Source organism: Corvus moneduloides, chromosome 6 (assembly GCF_009650955.1).
Source record: "Corvus moneduloides isolate bCorMon1 chromosome 6, bCorMon1.pri, whole genome shotgun sequence".
NCBI classification, from domain to species: Eukaryota; Metazoa; Chordata; class Aves; order Passeriformes; family Corvidae; genus Corvus; species Corvus moneduloides.
In genome coordinates this window covers 22,292,477-22,313,792 of record NC_045481.1, presented here as the reverse complement: position 1 = coordinate 22,313,792, position 21,316 = coordinate 22,292,477, and the positions used below count along the sequence as shown (strand labels likewise).

The following is a 21,316-nucleotide window of genomic DNA, read 5'->3' as shown; positions in this document are numbered from 1 at the left end:
CTGCAGGCCATAGATGGAGGTTACATGCACACACAGGTACAAAGAGACAAGCTGACAGCGTAGAGCCACAAAGAAAGGCACGTGGCTGCCTTCTAGACTCAGTGCATAGTAACTCGACTTTCTTAGCACCTGAAGTCAGGCAACTAAGCTCTTCTTCTTAACACATTCTCATCTTACCTGTTCATGCATATTAACTGGGTCTCAAGCATTAATTTGCTACAAGCCTGTGTCTGATCCCAGTAACCTTTCCTGAGAACATGTATTACAGGCCTCCAAAGAGTCTGAGCAAATGTAATCAGTACCAGTAGTGGTCCTTGATTTAAGCAATTTTAACTCTCTCTTCTCAGTAAACCACATACATTTTAAACTCCTGCTGCTACGTTACACCTAAAGCAAAAAAGAGAAAACAATTGAGACTTTATTACCTTCTCTGACATAAAAAATGTCCAACAAATTAGTACCATTATTATAGCTAAACACTTATACAAGTCCTTTGCTACAGGATATATCTCTGTCTGAACATATAAACTTTATTTAGATCTAAATTATATTCAAAACAAAATGTAAAACAATTTTGTGCTTTCACAAAAGCAAACCAAAAATGCAAAAGAAGCTTCTTCTGTGATTTAGCTTTCTGAATTTCTGGACACAATTTAGAGGGAAAAGAAACACATATTAAAAACCTATTTGAAATCTTCCTTCCACAGAAACAAAGAAGAAATTTTTGTTTCCCAAGGATTAATTTCCCTCTCTGAAGTGCAACTGCATTTTAAATTTATTTTTCTTTCTTGACTCAAGGTCTAATTCCAAAGATCTCTATTTAAATAAGAAGGGTTTCCGTACCAGCTAGCAGGATTAAATACAAATCCAGGAAATACACCAAACTGAAAAAATTACGCATGCAAAATAAGATTATTTCATTGAAACAACTGTGGGTTTGATATTGAATGGGAACGGCTGCTGTTAATCACTAGCCACACAGCCAAGCTATTTGACTTATCAGAAAATTAATAAAAACTGTGTATCCTTCCAAAAAGGAGTTGTCATTTGGATAATGAATGCTATTTAAATAGCTGAGAAACAACATACTTGTATAATGTGGAAATATAAGAAAATAAACAAAAATAGGAATTATCCTGTGCAACTATGAAGCTTTCCTGCAGATTAAATATTCCTAAAACTATCTTGTGTTCATAACAGATATCAGATATTTCTGGGAAACTTAAGCAGTGGAACAATACACACCAAATGCTTTCAGTTCCACTGCAGCAGGCCTGTCTGTGGGCAGGCTGCATTTGCAGACCGGGCACATACTCATTCAGATGAGATTCCACATTCAGTGCTGCTTTTGGGTTTAAGTCAATGAGACCAGGTAGACAGGCACAGTTCCAAAAGACTGACCTGAGCCTTACTAAAGATTGGTCCACACTTCAGAAAGCAGGAACTGAACAATAGGTTTGCCATCTACAGTGCAATTTATCTTAACAAAAACCATTAACTAATGGCTTGAAAACTGGCACATACTATTTATGTGTCAGCAAGTGATCAAAACTGGTTGTAAGGCAGGCCTTATTAATTTTTTAAAACATGACAAAATGTATTTCAAACCTTATTATGAGACAGAAGGGAGAAGTAGCTGCAAGCTAGCAACAGGGAGGCCACAGTATAGAGTTTTAAATAGAGATAACCCACTAGCCTGCAACAAGCTGTACAAGCTGAGGATCAGTAATTCTGCAATATCTCATGTACATACAAGTCAGAGGTCACTTCAACATAAATAAAAATTAATTAGAAAATGGACTAGGTGCCAAATAGTGCATCATATGTTAACCAGCACATACACACAGGGTTCTGCAGATCTCACAGCCAAAGACCAACAGCAACCATTGAGTGGGGCAATGCTGACATTGTGGTCAGACCGAAGGGTCTATTCCATCTTCTTCTGTTTTGTGCCTAGAGTGACAGTGTGCTCTCCCCTCTCTCTTCTGCTTGAGCAATAGCCAGCCACCAGTGGTGGTCAGGAGGACTGTATCTGGCTTAAGTTGGACTCTGAGAAGGCAGGTAAGAACACAATAGTTAAGGGCCATAAGTCTTGCTCAACAGTAAAGGGCCAGTTGGGCACAAGGAAACCCAAAATACAGCCAGTAAGGAAATATGACTGTAAGTCAACGATCTTACTCTAAATAGTGGACAGCCTAGGGCCTGTTACCCTCTCCTGCATGGCAGCAGGCTGTGCACCAGCATCTCCACTTGACTAGGGATGCCTCTTAGGGTTAACTTCTTGAGGCTGAAAGATTCCTTGCTAAGGAATTCTCACTAAGTGCTTAATATCATGCAAAAATTTGAAATCTTAGCTAAGTGAGATACACAATTGACTGTACACAATATCCTTTAGACATAAACTGCTGACCAAGTCTGGATCCAGCCACACGTAAATTCCCCTCCAGAAAGGAGTTAAAAAGTAAAAGGGTCCTTTCTGAACCTCATGACTCAGTAGAGGGTCTCCCTAACAGTTTTTGTCTAACCCTGTTCTCTATGCAGTAAACAATTAGTATACCTTGCCATCAAATCTTGTTAAACTATTGTCACATTTACTCATAGAATGGTTTGGATTGAAAGAGGACCTTGAATATCATTTAGTTCCAACTGCTCTCCCATGGGCAGGGACACCTTCAACTAGACCAGGCTGCTGTACCTGCAGGGCTGTGTGGGAGACAGGTTACATGTGCTGGGGTGCTGTACCTGTGGGGCTGAGTGTGCAGGAGATGGGTTACATCTGGTTCACAGCACTGACCTGAGTGCAGGATACCTGGTGAGGAGGGAGAGAGGATGGGTCTGGAAGCCATGAGAACAGCCTCTAGAACATCTGGGGAGAACTGGGCATGTTCCAGTTACTGCTGCATGTAGTGCTTCATGAGGCATGTATGTACTGTAGTCCGTAAGCAGCGGAGGAGCTGCACGTTGCAGCCATGTCAGTCAGTTCTGATGTTCCTGGCACAGCCCTACCTTACAGACCTTGTCTGTCCAAGTATTTTGTACTGTAAGTGTGTGAGCTGACTGACATGACTGATGCCTGCTGTCTGAATGATGCTTCATGAATCTCTTTGTCCCATTTTTAATCAGTAACTTTCATTATTCACAAACCAATACTTTAGAAAGGGTGGGGGAGTAAAATCCCCAAACATACTTGCTTGTGATTTGCTTTTCTAACTCAACTCTCCTTTAAACCAGAAGCTGTTATGAAAGGATACTGTCAATTGCAGAATGTGATGCGTAACTCAGGTGGCCTGAGCTGCAAATTGCCCTCATAACACTCAACTTCTACTGCTGGGTTTGGCTATCAGCTTGTTAAGGAATTATTTTACTATATTGGTATGAATAGCAAAATATAATGAACCTGTTACTGTGCTTCTTGAGTGTTTCAGATTTTATTAGCAATGACAGTTTCAATGAACTTTTAATGAAATGTTTACTTCTTTTATAAAACCGCCCATAAAAAAAAATCTCATTTCTTAAAACCAGTTACTTAAACACTTTTCTCAGTCTAAAGACCTAAAGAGCCTGGGTTTTTTTGAGAATTTTTGAAATTTCTGTCTGGATGGGAATTATTGCACTTCCTTAGATTTTCCTGCCTCACATCAGCTGTTACAGTGTGTATCTGATGGATAGAGACCACAATTTTTAAGAATGCAGACCTTTTTCCCTCTTTCTCCTAAGACCCTCTGAAGCTGAAAGAGAAGTATAGTCCCAGCTCCTGACAATTTGGGACAGTTAATTCCAGCACTGACCTTATTTTCAGAGGCTGGCTTGTGTTATTAAAGCATTTACTAAATAAACTTGCCATTTTCCTGTCGTTGGTATCTTTTACTTCCTACATCATCTGTTTGAAGAAAATTATTAGTCTGATCCTCTACTGTACGATTCTACCTGATGCAGTCTTTTAGGTAATGGAACTAAGTGAAATTCCATAAATTTGTGACAGTTGGGAGTTCACAGATTGACTTAAGCTTGTACCCACTTTACAAAAGCACTTCCATGACAAGCACTGAGTGATGAACAAAGGTATTTTTTCCAAATTAACAACATAGAAAATAATATAAGGAACAACCTAGTGAAACCTCTAAGAAGAATGTAATTGCTCTTTTTTATTTCCTCTAACAGTCCTGCAGAGCTTCACCACTGAGTTTCAACACCACCAAGTTTTCCCAGAGCCTGCAGAACGGATTGAAGAACCCTGGCAGTATTGACCACACATGTATGTGGCTGATCCTATTGCTCTGGGACATGACCAACTGTTGTATTTTATGTGCAGCCTCTCTTCTGACATTGGTCCATAGTGTTTTCTGTGTGATCATAAATAGTTTTAAGGTGTTTTCCAGTGACTCGGTACAAAAGGTTCATAGAATCATAGAGTATGTTGAGTTGGAAGGGACCCATCATGATCACCAAGTCCAACTCCTGTCTCAGGACACCCCAACAATCAGAACATGTGCCTGAGAGTGTTGTCTAAACACTCCTTGAACTCTGGCTTGGTGCTGTGACCACTTCCCTGGGGAGCCTGTTCCAGTGCTCAAACACCCTCTGGGTGAAGAACCTTTTCCTAATATCCAACCTAAACCTCCCCTGACTCAGCTTCATGCCATTTCCTCAAGTCCTGTCACTGGTCACAAGACTGAAGAGATCAGTGCCTGCCCCTCACAAGGAAGTTGTAACTGCAATGAGGTTTCCCTTCAGTCTCCTCCAGGCTGAACAGACAAAGTGACCCCAGCCACTCCTCACATGGCTTCCCCTCCAGACCCTTCACTATCCTTGTGGTCCTCTTTTGGATGGTCTTTAATGGCTTCATGTCTTTTTTATATTGTGGTGCCCAAAACTGCACACAGAACCTGAGGCGAGGCCGCCCCAGTGCAGAGCAGAGCAGGACAATCCCCTCCCTTGCCCAGCTGGCAATGATGCCCCCCAGGACATGGTTGGCCCTCCTGGCTGCCAGGGTACTGCTGGCTCATGTTCAACTTGCCATCAACCAGGACCTCCAGATCCCTTTCTGCAGTGCTGCTCTCCAGCCTCTCATTCCCTAGTCTATACACAACACACCAACTATGAAATGTTGTTAAATTGATGTTTTGTGTCAGCAAACATACTACTACCCCTTTGTTAGGAGTGAAGTGTGTCACTCCATCAGCAATATCTAGGAACTTGATAGACAAAGGATGAAAAAAAAAACCAAACACCTTACCTAAATTGCTCGGGCCTGATTCAAATGCTGTAGAAAGGCCGCAGGATGGTTCTTCATTTCATCCAAGAGAGGTTAAAGGAAGGAACAGCCTTCTCCAAGCTGCTAAATGAAAGAGCATCTTGCTCTGACAGATACCAAGCTCCTGTCTCCCTGTGCTTGACCTGCTTGAATAAGGCAGCTGTGCAGTTCCCCCTGCCCCTGGTGAACACACTCTCTCTTTTGAGGAAGGTGGTTGTTTTCTCCCCATCTCAGGGTCCAAAGCAGCAACAACACTGCTTCTCGCCCACTCCCCCAGAAAGCCACTGTGCTCCAAGCAGCGCTCTTGCAATTTTCACTCCTCCTGCTCCCAGCTTGGGCTGCTCTACTGTACTGACTGCTCCCTCTCTTACCATTTTGACCTACTAAGTGCTCTGGTGCAGTGAATCAGTAAGCAGAGATAGTTAAAAGTAAGAGCTTGAATATGGAGCAAATTGCACAGCATTACAATATATCCTTAATAGGAAATATGCAGCCCTCCGACGAGAGCAAAATCTTTGGCTTTAACAACCCCAAATAATTTTGTCCATCATGTCCTCTCAATAGAAGGAATGGACCAAGTAGAGGTGCTTTACCTGGATGATTTAAAAATAAAACTCAGAACTTTTCTAGTATTACCATGGAAAGTCATTTTGTGTCTCTGCAAAGAGGTATCAAAATGTAAATACAGCAGTATTCTTAGAAAAGAGAACAATTTCAAGTTAAAAGTATTAAAATAAACAACAGTTACAAATAAACATGTTTTAAAATTCATCTCTGATGGATTAACTTCTCCTTGTTCAACTCAGTCACTACTTAAGCAGAAGGTGATAACTAATACCATCACTAGTCACCAAAACATGCCAGGGAACTTCCTAACAATACCTTTGCAACAGCAATAGCAGCTGACAAACTGCATTTCTCTGGGAGCCTTTTCCTTGCTAAATATGTTTGCAATACCAGTGAACGAACATGCTGCTACTAAGAAACATTTCCTGTATATTTATTGGTTGTATTCCAACCGTTTTGTATTCATTCAGCATGGCAGTAAGTAATGTTTTCTGCTTCGCATCTGGATTACAGGAAAAACTTTTGGTAATCACTGAGGTTTTAATCATCTACATACACCTACAATCAACAGATATAACATCCAATTCTTAATCTGTAGGAAAGCTTTCTTATGGACTATGAGGTGTGCACCCTGCTCCCACCCCGTTCAAACATGAGCTGTGACTGCTATTTGGGGCCCACCTGTTGTAGCACTGCCAAGCCACTGCAGCACGGGCTGCTGCTGGCCAGCTACACTACCACCCATTTGCGTGAGTGAAGGAAGCACAGACTGCTGGTGCCTGTAGTGATGGTAGGTGATGGGGTTGCCCTGGCTAAGTGACAAGCCAGCTGTGCTTCTGGCTCACTGAAGCTAACAGCTGCCCTCTAGTGACGCAGATGCAGCAGGAGAGTTGGAAAAGTTATTCACAAAACAGTAACAGATTATTTTCACTTCATTTTGTACCAGCACAACAGATCAGAACCACAACCACCTGAACCTGGCTTCTGGGCAATTGCCAGCTGTGATGTGAAGGTCCAGCCCACTGCCTGCACGGAGCAGACCTCCCAAAGTTTTAGAGAAAGAGCAGCTGCCTGGGAACAACCAGGCAGTCACAACTACCTTTCTCCCTGGGACAATGGAGAAGGAAGGCGTGGGAAGAAACCAGTTCGTGTTCGAAGAAGAGCTGGCAGAATTGCACCTTCGTTCTGTCACACAGCAGTACCCATCAGGTGGTACCAGGGCTGGGTGGCAGCCTGCTACACTCACCATCACCTGCCTGCCATCCTTGCCCTTTCCCTCTTCTTCAGCTGGTGTAGTAGACGTGAAAAAACAGAGTCTTATTGCGGAGCAGAGAGTACGAGTTATCAAATTTCAGCAGGTAGATGCCCTCGCCCGGGTACTCGTGGCTGCCTGCCTGTACCTCCCGATGGCTGTTCCTGCGGTACACAGGCATGATCTCTCCGTAGCGGTTCCGCAGATAGGTTTTGGAACCCCGCTCTACATCACCTACAGGGGACAGTCCTGAATGGGAGAGAGGAGACAAGTAAGCAGGCCAGAACCAGTTAAGCCAGAAAAAGACTAAAACCAGAATGCAACACAGACGTGAAGCTATACAGAAGGCTAACTGTGACAGCATTACCCAGAGCATCTCCTCTGACCTTTCTGCAAGTAATTCCCACAAAGTCCAGTCTTCCTTATCATAACAAAGGTCATACCAAGAACCTGTTCCTTTGGGAATACTGATGGGACAGTATTTACTAGACTGCCAGTCCAGTCTCCTCTCTTACCTTTTAGACACCTCACTGCTTTTATACACACAACAGCAGTCCCGTGATACAGACTTGAAGCAAAGAGAGGCAGGAAAGCTCTTAGCTGTTACCTCATAGTGTCTACATCCTCAATTCCCTTCTCCAAGAGGATTCCTCATACAGGAACCTACCCCTGTTTACAGGGCCTGCAAAATTCAGATGCCAGCCTCCCAGCTACACTGGTTACACATACACTGAAGCCACAGAACACGCAACATTGCTGTGTATTTCCCAAGTACAGTGACACGGGTAGAGGACATTTCAAATACAGTCAGAAGGAGCTACTGATGTACTGGGGAAAAAAAGAAAACAAGAAAAAAAACCAAAAAACAAGCAAAAAAACCCCCAAAACAAACTACAACAAAAAAAACCCACCAACCCCCCCAAAAAGCAACAACAAAACCCAAAAACAAACAAAAAACCAACCAAACAGAAAACAAAATAAGAACCAACCAACAAACTAAAAAAACAAACACCCCAAAACAAAATCTTTTTGCCTCCACTCACCACCAAAAATTTCTCAGTCTGAGAGTCTAAGAAAATCAGTCAGGTTAAAATTTCAGACTTTAATCTTTTTATCAGGTAGAAGTTGACTGAGCAAATTCTGATTTTATTTTTCAACATGTTCAATTTTAAGAATGCTCTTGGAGAGGACACCCACTAAGATATGCTGAAGCAGGAAGGGCCAAATGCTTTTTTATCACTCTAACCAAGAACCCAAAAGGCTGCAGAGATAGCAAATGGGCTGACTAAACAAAGTAGATGGAAATTATAGCATTTGACAGATATTCTCAGCAGCATGGCAACAAGCACCACAAATTAACCTTTATAAGACCTGCACTAACCTTCAATTTCCTCGTCTTCTTCTTCATCCTCTTCATCACTGGATTCACTGACCTGAACAGTAATGGCAGTGCTAGTAACTGTGGTCCAGTCAAAATAGACTCCAAACCCAATGTCGTAGTCATCCGTAGCAAACTCCCAGCAAATGCATTTCCCATCAGGATGGGTTGGCACACGGACTGTCACCACCTCGCCTCGCTTCACCACCATCCGGCCATTCTTCTCCTTTCCCATCTTGGCTTTGAATTCCTTCATCTTCTCGGTGGTCCACATGGTAGGTGCAGCCAGAGGGGGAGGCTGAGCTGAGACAAGGGAAATGATCACAGGCTTACATGACTTTTCACTACTGAAAAACGGTTACCTGAAAACAGTGACGCTATTTCTGAAAAGGGGCCTGCTCCCAGAAGCTCCAGATGTGAAGTTTTTCCACTAGCCAGGAGCCCAAATTTCCAGCAGGAATTAGTGTCTCCAGGACAGTCTCTGCTCTTCTAGCCAGGGCAGGCACTTAAAAAATTATCCAGAGTTCTGCCTTCAGGACTCACCTTTCCTCTGCTCCCCAAGGAGGTCTGCAGTCTCCAGCTCAGCTGAAAGGATATCCACAGCACCAGTGTGATCGGACTGAATCATGACTATATCCCCCACTCCCTGAGGTACATGGTAGTTGGTTACCCGAACAGCAGCTTCCTGCACAAAGCACAAAAGGAACATTGTCACAAAGACCATCCTGGTTAAAAAGTCTCTGCCTGGATTTGAAACAACCCATAGTAATTCAGGCATCTTTATGAAACCAAGTCAGACCTGCAGAAGCTTCTATTATTAGTGTTGGCCAGCTCTGAGACACCTCTCAGCTTTGTTTCCCCCACTGCACCAAAGTAATGAACTTTGAAGTAAAACACTGCATTAGTGTCACAAATTACACCCCCCTTGGCTGCCCCAGGAGTCCCTGAGCAGGTGCATTTTTGCACTTGCATCAGAGTTAATTGTCACCCCTCAACAAAGCAACAGCCTCATAGATTTAGCTGACTATTCTTGGAAAGAATTCCCAACACACAATCTCTCTAGGGAGAGCCTTTCAGCTCTGTGTGCATCCAGACTACAGCCACAATCAAACTGTCATTGCTGCATCCTAGTTAGAAGTTCATCTGGTTCACTAGGGCCTCTCTCCTCATATATGCAAACTCACAGGTCCTGAACTGGGTGTCACTTGCACAGGTTTTCCTGGCTATCTGTAAGGCAAACAAATTGGCTGCTCACAAGAAGAAACAAGGGACTTTCAGCTCCCTCTTCCATTAATCTGCAAGAATGGAATTTCCAGAAGCACCAGGTAAGAGCAGAAGGTGAGAATTACCTTGAAGCCTCAGTCAGCTAGGAAGCAAGGACTAACTGAAGACACAAGAGGGATTTTGCAAATTAGACTGATACCATTTATCTCCCACGGGTGTATAGGACAAAATGTAACCGAATCTATGTTAATACTACTTTTTTCTTAACACAACCCTTAGAGCCTCAGTCCCATTGTGGTAAGCACATAAGTAGGGTGGGAGAACTGTTGCTGCACTTCTTGGTTCTCAGACATAAGAAACATACATCTACCTTTTTGAGGGACTGGATTTGGTCAGGCAGCTTCTCTTCTAGTTCAGCCACTTTCTGATCTTCCAGAATGCCAACTTCTTCCTTTGAGTGCTCTGTTGTGCCTGTACTCAGGTGCGCCCCAATCTGTGACCTTTTGGAGGAAGACAGTGTACAATTCAGCACTTGCACCCAGGGCACAGCCAGCACAGGAGTCACTGCTCTGAATTCAAATGAACTGAAGGAACAAGCTTCTGTGGTCAGCACCTGCCAACTGGACAAAGAACCCCTCCCCAGTCCTGCCATCTCTGCATGACTACCTTCCATGTGAGCCAGGGGGAGCAACTTCAGTGGGATTTACCATCCTTTAGATGGCAGAAATTCACTGCACTCACCCCACAGCATGCTGGCTCACCAACAGTATACTAAGGAGAGACAGCAGCAGCAACTTTTCTGCCCAAGAAAGGACAACTACTTTTATGCCAGCTACTGCATGGCATCTGCATACTCCATCAGAGGTCAACTGGATCAGTGAAAGAATTCAGAACAATTTTGACAGCCATCCTGAGAATGCCCTCTATTTAAGTCACCCATTATGCCTTTCCTACTAGCAACGCCAACAGAGACAGAGAGCACCCCGGTGTCTCCTTGCCATATTCAAATACAATCCACAGATAAGCAGTAAGAAATACAAAGGGCAACACAATAACCTAAGCAAAGAGGTCCAAGTACAGGACTGTAACAAAAGAAAATGGACATGCTAAAACAATAAGAATGGCACATAGCAGGAAAAGAATGGGCAAGAAAGGAAACATCTTTGGCATTTATTCTCTGTTGAGGATTTTCTTCTAAATTATATTGAAAAAAAAATTGCTGCATGTTGTCTATAGCTGGACTTATCATCCCAAATGAACTCAGATGCCAGAAGAGTGTCCTCTGTAATGATCTCATTACGTATGTGAAAATTCTATGAGAAGCAAGCTAGTATTAAGTAAGAATAGAAACATTTCCGCTTTTGAAAATCAAAACCTTCTCACAGCACTATAAAACCAACATCAACTACCTTGCTCTAAAGGATCAGAAACATGAGAACACAGCATGAATGGAAAAAACATGCATTTCTTCAAATGTCTCCTTTCAGAAATGAGAAATACTCTCATTAGCAAGGAAGCAGACCATAAGTATAGTTTGGAATAATTAAAATAAAATATACACAGCTCAATTAAGACAAATTCTGCATCCACAGAGAAGACTTGAACAGGGCAAATGTGGCTTTTGTTTTCAAATTGTTACTCCTATGGCACTACAGAATCTATCCAGAAACAAAGCCATTTTTTACTTACATTCTCTCAACAGTGATTTCCTTTCCTAGAATTGGCACAATAGACCAGAACGTCTGTAAGAACAACTAAAATGAGATGAGTAACAGGTTGACAAAATGGCAGCAGATGGACAAGATAAGAAGGGACACGTGGTGGGAACAATTTTTTAAAGGAAGAATTCTTGGACTTCCATGCTGTTGTTTTCCAGACCATTTGCATTTTAGTTTAGCAGTTGCATGAACACACCTAGATGGGCTATTTGGTCAGTTGCTACCATAGGTGCACACATCTGCTCAAAAAGCTCTCCATCAACACAGGAGCTTACAGCTTGGGAATTTTTTCCTCTAGATACCACTGATACCCAAGAGTCTCACTGAAAGATTAGGAAGAGTTACACAAGCTTTACAAGCAGACTTACAAAGACAGATTCAGCTGATTCCTCCTCACACAAACCTTTTGGACCATCTCCACCCCTTTCACAGAAGATCTAAATTAAGACAAATTTAATAGGTAATGTCCACAAGTATCCATTATCTACATTGGCCATTTTGCTCACAGTCTGTATTAATCTCTTCAAAGAAAATTAGAGAATATAATAAAAAGATGGAAGAACTCATTTACAGACAGGAAGGCTGATAGAGATGTCAGCAGCATCAAACCAAGATGGCATCAAACTGCTGTTTTAGTAAGAAGGGTAGTTTGATGTGGGGGTTTTTTTTCCTGGATTTTTGCATCTTTTTGATGAAGTTGTGGTTTACCTACTGTAACTAACTTACACATTTCTGAAATTGTATCCTGTGCAAAAAATGTGTAACGCCAAATGAAGCTTCACTGCACAGTATTACTGCTCCTAACCAATAAAATTACTTAGCTACAAACACCACATGCCCAGCAGATACCAACAAATCAAACATCTGATAACAGGGTTGATCAGCAGCATTAATGGAGAGACACAGAAAACAAATGATGAAAAAAAAAGCCAAAATTTTGTCAAGAAAACAGCTTCCTCCAGATTTATAGACAGTGGGCATGCTCAATTACTGAAGTATCCCTCAGACAGGACACAGGAAATTTTCCCCTGAAAATGTACTAGCTCTTATAATGGGTTATAAAACCTTGCAGGGTTCCTTTCAAGCTGTATGACTCTGTGATTTGAATAGCTGAGCCATGAAGTATGCTTCACAAGCTTTAAAACAACCTTAAAACCTGTAAGAACAGGCCCTCCCATACTGATTCCGGTATATACTGTCCCAAAGCAGGCAATCCAGTCTCCAGCCCCTTCGTTTTACCTGCACAGAACAAACTGCCACACAGGAAAGGTCATGGGGAGTGAAACAGACTGTCATGCATGTGGGGCATAACACACAATAAGGTTTTCCTACCCGCTCTGCGAAGTACTGGACTCCAAAGAATCAGCTAGCTGATCTGCAGGCTCTGTCTTTTGGGCTGAGTCTTCATTTTCTAACAACAAACAGAATATATGAAGAGAAGGTGAAATAAATGTTGTTGTTTGTAATACACTGACAGGAAGAAAAAACTGCAGCCAGCACTCAAACGTTGACAAGGTGACACAGCTGTGAAACAAAGAGCTGTGCCAACCAGTTTTTCATGTTATGAGCTGTATCTAGAACCTTGCAGAACAAAGACTTTTAAGGGACTCAACCCTAGGAAAGGGAGAACAAAAATCTATGCATGTTTTTGGTGTAAAGCCATTCTCAGAAGCAGGGTTCATTCAGGAACTACTAATCCTAGCTTTAGGAGGCCAGAACAAGGCCAAATTTCATCACGTAAAGCTGAGCTGACAAAGCCCTGGAAAAAGCAATCATGCAGCAGTTCACAAAGGGCACTGACGAGATGGAAATTGCTAGGTCCGTGCTAAAAGGACTGTCTATAAAGATGGCTCCTGGTCTTCCCCGAGTCTGCTGAACTCAGAGAAAGCTCTGTCCCCATACGACTGCGGGGCGCGCTCCACAGCGCTGCTCTCCGATCGCATGAAGGCAGGGAACAGGGCACGGACAAGTTCCAGCTTTTGCAGGTCGCTGATGCCCCTTGGAGCCGCTGGCCATTCTCAAGAGTCGGTGCGAGAAGGAGGCAGCTCCAGCCCAGGGGCACGCAGCCCACGGCGCAGTCGAGCTCCCGGCTAGACGGGGCCTCTCTCACCGGGGAAAGCACAAACCTCCATCAACCCTCGCTCTTCCCACCGCACCGGGAGGAACTCTTGCTGCAGTTCCAGGCGCCCGAGCTGCCGAGTCGCGCAGAGACCACAGCCCGGCCCTCTCCGCAAAGCCGGCACCGCGAGCGGCACCCGCGGCGCTGCTCTCCGCAGCGGGCACCGCACTGCCTCCGAAGGGAGCTGACACCGCGAAAACGGCTTCTCCGGCGGAAACGAGCAAATCCATCACGTAAAGGAAACTCTCCCCGTAAGGCCAACGCTAAACTCGCGCCCCCGGGCTGCCCCCGGGCTGCCCCCTGCCCTACCCTGCCCGTACCTGCGGGGCCCCGGGGCGCGGTGTCGCCGCCCGGGGGCTCGGACCGGGAGCCGGCGGCGGCGGACAGCGCGTCCGACATGGGCACGGCTCGGCGGACGGCCGGAAACACCCGAGCGCGGCCGGAGCGGGGAGGCCGGAAACACCCGAGCGGGGGGGACGGAAACACCCGAGCGAGTGCGTGTCAGCCGAGCCGCAGGGAGATGGTGGCGCCTCGGTGCTCATCCCTCAGCCTCCCCCCTCGACAACGCAGCCAATCAACATTTAGTTCTGCAGAGCCGCGGGGCGCGGGCGGCGTGGCAGGCTGAGAGCAGGGAGGGAGTGGCGGAAGGGAGAACGGGGCGCACCTCCAGGAAGTGATGGTTGCCAAGGTAACGGGGTCCCGGAAGAACGCGTTGCCGTGGTGGCCTGGGGATGGAGCCGATGGAACCGCGCCCGGGTCCCGCGGGGCCTGGGGTGGCTGAAGGGCCGCACCCTGAGCCCGAGGGCGTGGGGGGACCGGGGCCCGTCTGCCCCTTCCTGTCCTGGAGCGCCGACGAGGTGGCTGAGTGGGTGGTGCAGCTCGGCTTCCCCCAGTACGAGGTGCGGGGCTGCCGGCCCGGGCGAGAAACCCCCGCCCTCGGCACCGCCTGGACCGGTGGCCCTGAACTCAGTGTGTGTATGAGCGTGTGCGTGTGTGAGCGCAGGGGGGCCGGTAGTGGCAGGGTGCGACCCGCCTTTCCCTCCGCTTCCCTGCCCAGGAATGCTTCAGGGCCAACGGCATCACCGGCCGCCGCCTCATCCTCGCCAACTGCTCCAACCTCCCCGCCATGGGCGTCACCGACTTCGGGCACATGCAGGTGCGCCCGGCTGCGGCTCCCGGAGCTCCCCCCTCAGCCCCTCGGCGCCCAGCGCTGCCCCTGCCTGCGGGCAGGCGGGCTGGGCTATGGCCTGTCTGCAGAGCGCTGATTCGGACAGCGAGCCTGAAACTGGACAACCGAATTTACACAAACCGTCACGCTTTTAGAGCATAGGTCTATTCAGGTATAGGTCTTTAGCTGGCTGCAGATCGAGGGCTGCTTCTCTGGGGTACCATAAGTGCTTAGCCTTTCTTTAAGTTATGCTTCCCCTCTGGCCCCATAAAATTGCTTAACAAGATGCACGCACCCTCAGAATTTCTTTTAAGTAATTTTCCACTTACTGATTTGTAGAACTTCTGAAAATCTAGTTAGATTTAACCTGCAGCAATTGAGCCACTGATCTCAAGCAGCAAAAGGGCCACTTGTTATTTCCTTGTTTTACGCTTTGCTGGACACAAACACGAGCTCTGTATCTTCCTCATTTTATGAACATGTAATTGGTCTTTTTCGGTTCAAACCTACATATTTTCTTTAGCAAACACTGATAGTTACGGCTGAATTTCGGGGCTACAGCCTGGCCCTCCAAAACTTCCTGAAAGTTCAGAAAATCAACAAGTTGACTTAAATTTCATTACCCTCTTTCCCTTCCCTACTGGAAACCACTGAGGGACTTGGGCTGCATTTATAGAGCCAAATCATCTGTTTTGCATCACAATTTGAAGTTGCTTTCACCAGAAAACACAGGTAGAAGTTCACTCCAGGAAGAGAGAAGAAGCTTTATGCTCCAGTGATTAGACTATTAACGCAATTTGTTTTATTCTACAGTACCAAAATGCAATTTCACCACAGTTCTGTCTGGTTGCACAATCTTAACTGTTTGTTTGAAACTAAATATGCCACCAAAAACATTAACTAGTGCCATGACTTTGCCTGTTGTTTTGAGAGAAAGGCATCAATTTACACCAAGTTTTTCAGATCACAACCCTTCATTAATATTTCTGGTACAAGCAGATTGAGACTCTATAGTCATTTGTGCTTTCCAAAAGTGGCAAGAGTTTTATAGCCTTTGGAAGCCTTACCCTCATATTGGGGTATAGGGATTATGTATGGTGTTAGTTCAACTGCTGAGTAATACTAGGCCATGGGTTAGAGGTATCAACTGTAACCCATTCTTCCTCTTGTGGGAACTGAAAATCCTTTAGATAAGCAATAGACAGCCAGGACACTGCCGCAAGCTTGGCAATGAGACTGTCTTGGTAATGTTTTCCAAAGCTTGCAAGTAAATTGGGAACATCTCACAGACTTCAGTGGAACCTAGATGTTCTCAAAGGTCATGCCCTATCCTGCCAGTTATTTGTATTTTAAAGAACTTTAATCTGATAGAATCCAAGCATGCAGAGCTCTGCAGGATGTGGCCCTTTGGGTGTTTCAGGAAGTGTGTATTAGAGCAGGTGAAAAGTTAAAGCTGCAATTTCCCAACAAGAAATATAAACGAAAGGCTGTGAGCAGTCGAAACTGATACAGTTACTATAGAAATAAGAGTGATAGCATCAACTCAGTGAGACAGAAACTGTTTGCAGTTTAGGGGAAATGGCAGTTTGGTAGAGAACTATGCAGCTAATTATGTGGAAGCTATGCTATGGACAAGTGACATTACTGCTGGTTTTAATCCCACTGTACTGGTATTTTAAATATTAAAACCACTCAAGATACAAGTCTGGTGATCTTTTGCTATAACAAAAAGTAGGGTACTACTCTTCAGAGTCAAGCTAAAGTTGAGGGAAGGTTTTGAGCAAATACTGTGAAAGATCAGTAAAATCTTGCAGATTGTATTTTGAAGCTTCAGTCAAATTAGATGCTTAAATTCTCAGAAGTTGCTTCAAAAACAATGACAAGGGACTGCTCACTCACAGTTCCAGGTCCAGCTGGCTCAGACAACCATACACTCATCATTTTCTAAATGAACAATATGAGTTTTTGCTGATAATTTTTTACACCTTTGTGTAGATTGTCATTCACATTATAATTTAACAAACATCCATGATTTTGTATTAAGCAGAAGAGACTGCAGTTCATTCACCCATAACTTGTTTGTCCCTGAAGTACAAGGAGGAAAGCAGAGCTATATTTACGCCACTAAGACACCAGATGTGATGTCATCCCTGATAGTAAATCTGGAGAGAAAGTGATCTGCGCTGCTTTTACAATGTCACATGGGGCTTTTGGGTTCAGATCCCCCATGTGTTGCAACTTCAAGCATGAAACTGTACCAAAATTCAGAATATCACTTCTTTTTCCTGTTGCTATAACATGGAATGGATGGTTTTAGCTGTTGCCCTGTTGTCTTGGTTTGAGAAATGAGAATTTCTGGTGTTTTGTCTTATATTTCAGGAAATTTCACGACACGTGCGAGAGTTGCTGGGGATTGAGGAGCCTCTCTTCAGCAGATCCATCACACTCCCATACAGAGACAATATGGGTCTCTTCCTAGAGAGAAAGGCACCGACAGGAAAGAAAGCAGATGCCCTCACTTTCTCACAGTTTATCCAAAAAGCAGGACTGGACCCCTATACTACAGTTCCTTCTTTGCAAGGATCCCAGACCATGGTGGGAGTGGATGCTCTCCCTGCATCGCAGGACATGCAGAGGCAGAATTAGAGACTCATGCTGCACTTTTGCCTTTACAAGAAGCCCAGCAGCCACAGCAGACTGTACCCTCATCACCTTGCAGATTGTTCAAGGAAGTACAGTTCCACTTTTTCACAATTCCAAAAACTGCCACTGCAGCTCTTAGACATTTGATTACACCAAACCCATTCCCACATTGTATCTTTTCTGCAATCCTTCATTTGCTTACAGGAACCAAGTGAAGTGGAGGTTGTAGAACAGACTGTAGCATTGTCTGTCTTTCACTTCTGCTTCACAGTTGATTAAAAGAGACCAAAAACCAATCATAGACATATTTTAAGCACAAGCAATTGATAAGAACTTCCCAGATGCTCAAGTGAATAAATTTCTCCCAGGCTTCAGTGTCTGCAGACCAGGCTTGCTCTGAAGCCCAGATGTAAGATAAATGGCATATAAAATAACTGGTGTACAGGTGTGGCAACAGCTGCTGTCAGCAATCATAATTAAGCAAGGGGTCTAAGTGCAACATGCAAAACTAATCCTTGGCCTCACCACACAAATGATTTCCTGTGAGGCAAAACCAGGCAGGCAGTGTTTTATCATGGTAAACACTACTGAAACACATGATAGATGGCGGCAGAAAGTATAAAAGAATACTGAATTAAAGAATTTAGGGAGTAAAAATTGCTTTGTCCCAGGTGGATTTGGACAGAATATCCAGTTACTTCCTTTTTCCTTGAAGGACATATCATATAGTCTGTGGTGGTGAGGGTGGGATGAATTCTCACCAGCAAGGAAGTAGAAGTGCCGATGAAAGCCTAGCTCAACAGAAAGAGTGCGCCTGACAAAATCATTAGTATGTTGTCAGGATTCAATGGCTTTCTTGAGATCCCTCATGGGGAATAAAAAAATACAACAAAAAAAGACTGGGCCTGATCCTGTATAGTTTGTTACACTGAAGCTGTAGCCACTACAAAATAACTCTGATTTGGTTTTGTAGTTCAGTTTTGTATTGAAGTTGCAATAGAAACACTGTAAAACTGTAGCAGTTCAGAGGCCAAGCAGACTATGTAGTAAGCAAATTCAGACAAAAAAAATAGAAAAGCTCAGGCAACCAGGGATAAGCAAGTTTGCTGAGCAGTGTAGAGAGTGAAACTCGTAGAAGAAAATGTGTACGTTTTTGGCTGGAATAGTTTAGAGTCTGAGAGTTAACAGTGCCGGTTCTTGCCCTGCTTAGTCCCATGAGGGATGAGATCTCAGCAAAGCATTCCTCATGGGCTTCAATATGGTTTATGAGAATTTAGAATCATACTCAGCAGTTTCCTCTGGAATTTTGAGAAACTATTGGAAGCAGCTGTGGAGAATGGAGACTTGTCATCCAATATCACACTAGGTTCCACTACGGCTGAAGTGAGAGATGTCTTGGTGCTGACCAGCCCACATTGCTTTGTAGGCCAGTCTCCAGGGGGTGCCTGGTACAGTAAGAGCACCAGGCATCAGATAGCAGCAGACAAGCCCTCTCTTTTCTAACAGCTGGCTAAAGAGATACTTTCTCAGTGGCACAGCTGTCAGGTCAAACCAGTGGAAGGTTCTGGGAAGGGAAAACCAGTGGAACCATTTATGGGCAACAACAGTCCAAAGCAGCTTCCTAATAATGTAACAGTGGTTTTCTTCAGTGTCTGACTACAAGACTCTTTCTTGGGCCTTTGAGAAACAATCAGACTCAGAGACTTGAATATAAAATGTTCCAGGCATCACTCTGCCAAGTGAAGTATAACTGAGACTAATGGCTCTAGAACAGTCCTGCAAAAGCAGGAATCCTTTCCCTCAAGCAGTGTTCTCCACTTAACATCCTCAATAATTTAGTTCATGAACTGTCATAAGATCATTACCTCCAAGAACTGTCCTCTCTAGATATTCCCAGAGGATTTTTTTTTTTTTTGGCATCCTGTGCCCTAATATTGATCAGTGGCTTCAGACAAGCATGATAAGTAGCCAAACAGGAACTAGGGGCAAAATAACTCAGTCCAGGTCTTCTATTGCAAATACACCATCTAAGGCAATTCCTCTGGCAGAGATGCATCCTAAGGACAGCACAGAGTTCAGCACCTTCCAACCCAACAAGGCAGCCCATGTTTTATGTGAGATGAGGCAAGTTGCAGAGCAAAGAGACAAGCAGTACCTCAGCATTCAACCCTCTACTTTCTCCTCTTGAGTAACTGAAGGGGCAAAATCTTTGCTGACAAAACTCTTGCACACAAACCTGGGCAGGAAGGTTTTTGCTCTGCACAGATGAGGCAGCATTCAGGAAAGCTGAGGTCATTGCATAGTTTCAGTGCCTTCTGGTGAGGCAAATTCTGCCACGTGATGCTGTTCAGGCCTGCATAAAAAATGACCACCAGCTATTAATGGAATTTTATTTTCCTTGCAGGATGAACAAAATCAAGTATCAGTTACCAGTGTGCACACAGATGTGAAGAGATAGTCTCATCTCACACTGCTGTGAGGAATCACACTGACAATCAGACCTGTTTGGTTTGAAACCTCTGACCTAGGACCATTTTAGGTGAGGGATGCTAAAACTAACAGTAACAAGTCTAATAGAGCTTGTATTTTATGTAGCTCAGTCTACCGAGTAAACAGAAGTCCTTTACAGGCTGTATATAAAGTCATATAACCATTGGGCCATGATGGCATGGTGAGCACCATGGGTGCTTCAGGCACACTCAGCAATGCAGTAATTACAGGGTGGTTGTTCCGATGTTTCTGGTCCCCTTTTGTAGAAACAATGGATTCGAGTCCCATCCAGTGGTAAAACCCAGAAATTGCAGGTTTGAGTCCTGCAGTAAATCCTGTAGTGAAACTGTGTGGTGAAAGGTGCACTGTGAAGTGTTTTTAGGCCACATGTAAGTTAGTAGCTTTAATAGTGAAATTTGCCCAGATGCTTTGAGTTCTTTTAACTCTAAAGGAGGCATCAATGTAAATAATTTGTGTGTATGTGTTAAGAAGAATGAGGTGTGTGTTGATTTGAGTCTGCTAGCATAAAAAAAATTGACTTGAGACACTCATGACATAGAGCTTGTTTGCTCAAAGATTGTTTTCTATAAATGTAAAAATATGTGAAAAGTCTTGCAAGGGACATGTGCAACTGGAATGATTTTCACTGCACATCCTAGCCAGAATAAAGTGATGCAACTCACTGACATCTCAAAGATAGTGTCAGAGAGTTTAATTTCTTCCCAAGTTTGGTGACAGTTCCAGGCTCTGAAATGACATGGTCCATTTTTCTTACAGGGAGGGATGGAGGTGTTAAGGCTGTACACAGTGACAGGACAAATGACAGTAGACAGCCAGCATGTGTGACAGGAGGCAGCAGAGGAACACAATGTCCTCCTAGGCCAGCAGCTGAGCATTGTTATAAAAGCATATAAAGCTCTGCTTCTGCAGGGCTACTGCACTAAGCAACGAGAAAGGGACTCAAAAGCCCAGAGAGACAGGAGAGGTGACCAACCAGCACCTCTGGGCCCTGGAACACAATTACCTGTGCTTTGCCACATACAGGTGAAACACAAACCACTGCTACCAGACTAGTAGCACTGTCTGCCTGCCGAAAGTGGCAGACAGGGACTTTGGCAGCTGCCCATCACTGTTCTTACCTGGCAAAGGGCAGCAGCAGAGTGACACGAAGGAATAACATACAGAGAGCTCAGCTGCCTGGCCCAGTCCTTGCAGGCTGATTTAAAGTCTTTAGCTGAACCAGCTGAGACTTGGGATCTGGCTAGTTTTCAAGATCTGTAAAAAGCTATTTAATAATCCCTGATTCCTCTCTTCTCTGAGTTAACAAGGGGAACTGGGCACAAATTGCAATGTGATGATCCATCTGAAGACACAAAACCACCTTTGTACTGTGAGTGTCGCCAAATTCAGGAACAGGTTTCCTGGAGAAGCTGAGTCATCTCCAGCTGTGATAATACTGAAAACCCAAATAGCCACAGTCCTGGTCTGCGTGTTCTAGGTGAC

At 44.4% G+C, this 21,316-nt stretch overlaps 2 protein-coding genes across 8 annotated transcripts; one reads left to right on the top strand and one right to left on the bottom strand.

Moving 5' to 3' along the window:
• Positions 1-6,178: 6,178 nt before the first annotated feature.
• On the bottom strand, positions 6,179-13,999 carry TMED8 (transmembrane p24 trafficking protein family member 8). Of its 5 annotated transcripts, none has more exons than XM_032110687.1 (6): positions 13,833-13,999; positions 12,726-12,804; positions 10,046-10,175; positions 8,995-9,136; positions 8,455-8,754; positions 6,179-7,322 (listed from the first exon to the last, which is right to left on the bottom strand). In XM_032110687.1, the coding sequence occupies exons 1-6, from the start codon at positions 13,909-13,911 to the stop codon at positions 7,105-7,107; spliced, it is 948 nt and encodes a 315-aa protein (XP_031966578.1). In that variant the 5' UTR covers positions 13,912-13,999; the 3' UTR covers positions 6,179-7,104. The 5 variants fall into 5 exon arrangements, with proteins under 5 accessions (XP_031966578.1, XP_031966577.1, XP_031966580.1 ...); XM_032110686.1 differs by lacking the exon at positions 13,833-13,999 and adding an exon at positions 13,520-13,801; XM_032110689.1 differs by lacking the exon at positions 13,833-13,999 and adding an exon at positions 11,365-11,429 and having other exon boundaries at positions 12,726-12,806.
• Positions 14,000-14,110: 111 nt separating this feature from the next.
• SAMD15 (sterile alpha motif domain containing 15) lies at positions 14,111-18,393 on the top strand. 3 transcript variants are annotated; one of them, XM_032110693.1, is made up of 3 exons: positions 14,111-14,200; positions 14,570-14,668; positions 17,060-18,393. In XM_032110693.1, the coding sequence occupies exons 1-3, from the start codon at positions 14,189-14,191 to the stop codon at positions 17,324-17,326; spliced, it is 378 nt and encodes a 125-aa protein (XP_031966584.1). In that variant the 5' UTR covers positions 14,111-14,188; the 3' UTR covers positions 17,327-18,393. The 3 variants fall into 3 exon arrangements, 2 of the variants coding, with proteins under 2 accessions (XP_031966584.1, XP_031966583.1); XR_004240587.1 differs by lacking the exon at positions 14,570-14,668 and having other exon boundaries at positions 14,117-14,200; XM_032110692.1 differs by lacking the exon at positions 14,111-14,200 and having other exon boundaries at positions 14,219-14,668.
• The last annotated feature ends 2,923 nt before the right edge of the window (positions 18,394-21,316 follow it).

Coding starts and splice junctions, on each gene's coding strand:
- TMED8 (XM_032110686.1), bottom strand. CDS start 13,742: ATGGATTTGCTCGTTTCCGCCGGAGAAGCCGTTTTCGCGGTGTCAGCT. Junction 12,805..13,519: donor AAGAGCGAGGGTTGATGGAG/GTTTGTGCTTTC, acceptor GTTTGTTGTTAG/AAAATGAAGACTCAGCCCAA. Junction 7,323..8,454: donor AGAAGACGAGGAAATTGAAG/GTTAGTGCAGGT, acceptor TCTCCCATTCAG/GACTGTCCCCTGTAGGTGAT.
- SAMD15 (XM_032110692.1), top strand. CDS start 14,244: ATGGAGCCGATGGAACCGCGCCCGGGTCCCGCGGGGCCTGGGGTGGCT. Junction 14,669..17,059: donor CCGACTTCGGGCACATGCAG/GTGCGCCCGGCT, acceptor CTTATATTTCAG/GAAATTTCACGACACGTGCG.